General features: G+C 40.2%; 1 protein-coding gene across 1 annotated transcript; it reads right to left on the bottom strand.

Moving 5' to 3' along the window:
- Positions 1-2,408: 2,408 nt before the first annotated feature.
- LOC133091761 (X antigen family member 3-like) lies at positions 2,409-5,776 on the bottom strand (the record flags this gene model as incomplete). Its single annotated transcript, XM_061190995.1, has 2 exons — positions 2,409-2,617; positions 5,521-5,776. Coding segments are annotated over 2 exons (465 nt in total), but the record flags the coding sequence as incomplete, so codon positions are not given.
- Positions 5,777-6,522: the final 746 nt, after the last annotated feature.

The raw sequence follows: 6,522 nt of genomic DNA, 5'->3' as shown, positions 1-6,522 counted from the left end.
GTATCACATTGATTGATTTAATGATATTGAAACTTCCTTGCATCACTGGGATAAGTCCCACTTGGTCATTGTGTACAATCCTTGTAATGTATTGTTGGATTCAGTTTGCTAATATTTTATTGAGAATTTTGTCATCTATGTTCATCAGTGATATCGACCTGGTGATTCCTTCTAGTGTATTTTTTATTTCAGTTATTGTATTCTTTATCTGTTTGGTTCTTCTTTATATTTCTAATTCTTGTTAAAAACTTCTAACTTCTCACTCTGTTCATCCAGTCTTCTCTCAAGTTCTTTGAACATCTTTATGATCATTACCTTGAACTCTTTATCTGGTAGATTACTATCTCTACTTCATTTAGTTCTTCTTCTAGGGCTTTATCTTATTACTTCACTTGGAACATATTCTTTTGTCACCTCATTTTTCCTAATTTGCTGTTTTTATTTCCATGTGTTTGGTAAGTTGGTTATGTTTCCCAATCTTGGAGACATGGCTTTTTGTAGGAGACATCTTATGCATCCCATCAGTGCACTCCTCTCTGGTCACCAGAGCTATATGCTCTAGAGATGCCCCCTATTTCAGCTGCGTGGGTGTTTTTGTTGTCGCAGGCCGACTACTGTGGGTGGTCTGGTAGGTGTGGCTGGCCCCTGGTCAGGTTGGTTGCCAGGCCCTACCTTGTGCAAAGGCTGCTTGGCACTGGTCGGTGGGGCTGGGTCATGAGGCAGCTGGCTGAGGAGCTCCAGGGCTCCTAAGGCTAGTGCTGGTGCACTAGTGGTTGGGGTCAGGTTCTGGGTCCTCTGGTGGACAGGGCCATGTCCCAGGGTGGCTGTGAGCTCAGGGGGTTTTAAGGCAGTAGGCCTGCAGTGAGTCAGGTTGTATCCCCACCTGGCTAGCTGCTTAGCCTGAGGCATCCCAGTACTGGTGCCATGGGCTGGTGGGTGGGCCTTCCTGGTGCTAATAAGCTAGAGGGAGTTTTAAAATCTCAAATCTAAGAATGAAATCTTTTAATTTGCTGACACATCTTTCCCCTAGTCAAGGAGAAAGAATAATCTGGTCGTCTGAATGGTGGTGATAGTTTATGTGTGGGGAGGCAAAGGGGGAGCTGGAGAAGAAAATATTGGGGAGTGGGGTTACAACAGTGCTTTAACATTTTAAAATAGCAAATAAAGTTTTTCCTTGTGCTCCTTTTATTGGTCCTAACTAATTCTCTCAAAGGTATTATTTCCCCAATTTGAATAATGTAGCAACCTTTTTAAAAAGAAAATCATTTGGCACATCCCTGAGAATAAATCTGTAGATCAGGTGCATTGAACTACAGTTGTGAAACTGTGCCTTCAGGGAAGGCTACTCAAGAGCTAGAACAGCCCTTTTGGACTTGTCAGCTTTATTTGGCCAGGTTTCCCTGGAGTGGAGCTCTCACTGTTTTCATGAAAGGGATTTAAAGTCACAGTGTACATACAAGTGATGACTTTGGGGATGCATTCTCTTTCAAGAGAGCTAAGTTGTGATGCATGGGGGTGAAGGTGTTTGCTTCCTGTTGGAAGCACCCTGGTTATTTCTTTGTCTCTCTTTCAGTTGCTTTGCTATGAAGTTAAAGGGAAATGGAAACGATTCTGCTCTGTGATCACTGTCTTCCTCTTTTTGGCTGCCCCTTAATTCTTTCTTTGGAATCTATCATTTTCAGAAATCTGGAGAATTAAAGAAAGTCTGGAGGTGCTTCTTATTGGAAAAAACTTTGGCTGTGTGTCTCTCTCTCTTTTAAAAATTTCTTTTTCTTTTCTTTTTTCTTGAGATATAATTTATATGCAGTGAAATGCATACATCTTAAGTGAACAGTTTGAAGAACTTTTGCCTATATGCAGTCACTACCCAGATCAAAATAGAAACATTTCTGTGACTCTGGCAGTTTCCTAGTGCCCCTTCCCAGTCAATAATTTCTCCCCCAGGTAACCACCACTTTGATTCCTATCAGCTCTTGGTGGACTTTGGCATTCTGTGGGCATTCTCTTCTGACAGCTGGTGAAGTAAGCGGGTCTAGACTGTCCCTCTGGCCTGAGGAAGAAGGAGTGAGTCTCTGGGCATTGTGGAAAAACCCCAGCTCTCTTGTCTCTTGCTTTTTGTTGGACAAGCTTTCCCTTTGGGTTGGAAAAGTCTAAGATTCATGTGCTTAGGAAATAAGGGTCAAAGTAGGTCATTTGGCTTGCTTTGGTTCCAGGCCTTAGGCTGCCCTTGGCTGGGGAAAAGATATCTTTCAAATAGTCCATCCTAATTCATCCATAAAAAGAATATTTTTACTGTTTTCTATAGTCTACCTTCTTTCACTCCATAATACTATCTCTGCTATAGCCTACAGCTGGCAACAATGATGTGGCTTTAGGTTGTAGCATACGTTTGTAATATGCACTTTGGCTTAAGAAATGCTATTGGCGGTGGGTGGCTGCTGAGATTTAAGCATTAGTTCTTTCATTTTGCTGTAGAGATTTCCATGAAGTTTTCTAAACTCAGTGGGTAAAGGGCTGGTCCTGTGGACATTTGTAAGAACGGGACTCATGAGACCACTGGGGTTGGAGTGATCCAGCTTTGCAGGTGCTGATGTTGGTGCTACCCCAGTGTGACCCACTAAAGAAAAATACAGAAGTTGGTGTAAGTTGTTGAGGAAGGAATAACACTCAACCCAGGCATGGAGTGTGACCCCCTCCTGTTGGGTCAAAGAAGAATAAGAATTTTGGGAGGGGAAACACTGGTTACCTATTCTGGGACTTTAAGGTCTCAGTGTAAAATTGAAGGAGAGATCTACTTAGAGGGGCATTAATTTATTTCTGGAACAAGCATAGACTTGTTGGTTTGAGGAGCTTCATCATCTTAAATGTATAGGGTGGTGGCCAAGTTCAGGGATTTCACACATTTTGGACTTACATTCTCATGTGATCCATGTTGTGCATCCCTTCTGGTGAACTTGGTTGGAAAGTTTGGCACAGCTTAATTTGATTGTTCTAAGTAGCCAACATGAGTTTTCTCTGTTGTGATGTATGTAGGTTGGTTTCCCAGTGGTTTCTGTGTATATGGACGGATAATTGGTTCAGCAGACTTTACTTGTTGCAAGTGGAGACTTTAATCGGGGGATAGAGAAGGTCCAAATACCGTAATGGGGAGGGCTTTATTCTGTGGCCTTCCTCCTGTCTTAGAAGCCCTAATTCTCCCCAGAAAATTGCTACAATTATTATTTTTTAAATCCTTAATGTTTTGTTGTTGTTGTGTGTCTTTGTTTTTTCCCTGTAAGTAAAATACTGGTGGTGCTCATATGAATAGAGATAGGCATATGTGAGGATGGGAAGGGCAGATTGTGGGTCACTAGGGCATGTTTTCCATGGTCAGAATTGTACTTACACCCTCTGCTTTTGGCCTGCTTTTTTTTTTTTTTTTTCACTCTAGGCCACTTCAGATGTTCTCATTCAGAGTCTGAGAATTCTGAGGCCTTCTTTCTTGCTGAAATCCCTTCCTTTTCCCCTGCAAGATGCTGCTGTGTTCATCTTTTTCCAGCCACTAGAAATTTGTTGAGTTCTCATATCTACTGACAACTCCCCTTCATTCTCTTTTGTTGTCTGTCATCTTGAACCAAGGGCTGTCAGGTGTAATTTGGGATGTCAGTGGAATATACATAGATAGTTGTATATAGTGTGACTTTAAGACTGAATTAACAGCCCATTCTAGATTATTTCAGATGCTTCTAGAGTAAGAAAGTAGAAATATTCATAAGGTACTAAAAGACAGAACTCTCTCTCATGCCTGGGAGCATTGACAATTTCTTGACAAAGGGATAAGCAAGATATTCCAATATTCTCTCCTGCTAATTGACCATTGAATTGCTATTGAACTTTAAGTTAACAGGTTAAAAAACAAAACACTGGTGAATGTTGGCTTGGGAGAAGATTACATTTCCTCCACAGATAATCCCAGCTGTGGCAGAAACTTCTATTTGCCTAACTAAATCCAATTTCCTTTTTTCCCTAATATAAAAGCGCCACTATTTATTTATTTATTTATTTATTTATTTATTTATTTATTTATTTATTTAGGCAATACTCTCAGCTATATTTCCAGCCTCCTTACAGGTAGAGGTGTCATCTGATTCAGTTCTAGCAAATGAGATATAAGCAGAAGTGGTGAGAGGGTGGCATTCTTAGAAAGCTCTTTCAAAGGAGACTGATTCTGCTGACAGAATCCCTCTTTGCCCTATGTTCTTCCTCCTGCTTGAAGGGACTTTCAAGATGGCAGGAGCTCAGAGTGTATTCTAGAAGGGGCTCTGGACCCAGTCCCTGTCCCTTTACCATGTGGATGGATGAATTCAGAGGAGAGCCCAAGTTGGTAGGACTCCTTTGTCTGGGCAGGAGTGCTAATTTAGTCCTCTTTCTGATTTTACTTACTATGCAAAGATAGGCATTTCCTGCTTAATTCCAGTAATTCATTTCTGAAAATCAGACTTTATGGTACAAGGACATTAGCAATAAATGTATTTCACATTATTTTAAATTGTGAAAATTATATTGTGCTGCATATTAATCCCAAACTCTGAGCCAACTTCTTAAAATGTAAACACAATGAAATACTGTGTATAATAAACTGTGAGGATGGAAAATGTTTAAAATATCATTTCCCAGTCACCAAAAAATTAATACGGATGTGAATTTCTTTGCTTTGTATGCAATTAATACAACCTCCCCTGGTGCCAGCAAGAATTACACAACCACTTAACTGACACTTTGGGCTCTTTTTATATGATTCTTCTATTTTGTCAATTTGGAAAATAATTGAGACTTTTTATGTGTATTGTTTTGTTTAAAATGTTGTATTGAATTTTGAAGACATATATACATGTTTTGCCTGTATAAATATTGTCCCCCAAAATGTTGTACTGAGAGATAAATACCATCATGAGGTTGGGTATTAAAGACCAAGAAATGTCCTGCTAGGAAAAGATGAATTGCCTGCATTTCTTTCAGGGACTTCTCTGCTAGTAGATGGACGTTTGTGGGTAGGATTTAAAGACTCAGAGTTTCATGTTCTTACTAGCCATCCTTTCACCTTTTCCCATTCCAACACCATATCACATCAGGACTTAAGTATCTTTGTATAATTTGGGGAAAGAGTTATATTGAGAAATGTAAACATGTCAAATGCTACCCAGCAGCAGAGTTTGAAAAGTTCTCATGGATAGAAGGGGATTTAAAAAACACAGCCATGGATTCTGGCACCTTGATCTGGCATCATAATGAAGGTTCTTCTAGCAACTCTAACATAATTCTCTTTAATTCATTCTGAAGCTTAGAGATAGATGAAATGTTCTTTTATCTATAGAGTCAAACAAACCTGGGTTCAAATCCTCCCTCACCACTTACCATCTTTGTGACCTGTTGAGGAGAAAACTGTAAAATTTTATTGAGAGAATTTTAATAAATTTCCAACATAAGAACAATCTGCATGGTTTCAGTCTGTCTTCTTTTAAACCTATAGCTGTCTTTCACCTGCTTCTGGCATATTAATGAGCTCGAGGTTAGGTAAAAGCTTCCTCTTGACCTCCGGACCATCTCTATGCTCACCTCCAGTCTTTGGCTGAGTCAGTTCCTGTTGATCAACTTCCAGGTCAGGCCCTTGAACAACAGATGCTCCTTCATCTTCTCTCTCTTGACCAGGTAGACTGTCCTGACTTGCAGTTGGTGGTTCCTCTTGTTGAGATTGTTCATCACTGGGGTGCTGGGCAACCACAGGTCCAACTGGATTATTTTACTTCTTGGAGGCCCAATTTCCCTATGATAAAAACTGTTGTCTTGAGGGGTTTTTTGGTGAGGCTTAAATGACATACTATTTATAAAGCACGTAGCCCAGTGCCTGGCATAAAACAGATCTTCAATACATAAAATCTTAATTCAGGTTAATAGTTATAAGGGGACTACTCTATGCCAGACACTATTCTAGGCACTGGAAATATATCTTGAATAAGAATTAGTCTTCACTCTTAGGGTCTTATGTATCGCAAGGGAATACAGACAGGTAAACTGATGAGGAGAGCATACTGTGATAGATGCTGCCAGATGAAGAATTAGAGGTTTTTATGAAAGTACGTAAGAAAGACTCAGAATTAAAAATTGGAAGTTCAGGGCTCCCAGAAAAAAGGATGGCAAAGCTGAGGGCTGCAGAGTGAGTAGGGATAAGCCAACGGAAGAAGGGAGAATGAATGTGTGGTACTTCCAGTGGATCATGGAGAGATCAGGATGGTTGGAACCAAAAATGGCAGACCAAGACTAAGGCTAACAAGGTGAGAGTTGAGGCTGGAGAAGAAAGCAGGAGAGTCATCAGTGAGGGATTTTTAAGCTGTGGGGGATTTAAAACTTTATCCTAAAAGGGATGTGCAGCCATTAAATGTTTGTAGTCAGGGGATTGATATCATCTGAAGGGCTTAGGGTTTTGAGAAAAGGTAATCAACATCTCAAATGCTGAAAAACCTGCATCTAATAAGATGAGAACTG

The sequence above is a fragment of the Eubalaena glacialis genome, chromosome 5 (genome assembly GCF_028564815.1).
Source record: "Eubalaena glacialis isolate mEubGla1 chromosome 5, mEubGla1.1.hap2.+ XY, whole genome shotgun sequence".
NCBI classification, from domain to species: Eukaryota; Metazoa; Chordata; class Mammalia; order Artiodactyla; family Balaenidae; genus Eubalaena; species Eubalaena glacialis.
The sequence above is the reverse complement of the archived record's forward strand: the minus strand, read 5'-3'. Positions and strand labels throughout refer to the sequence as shown.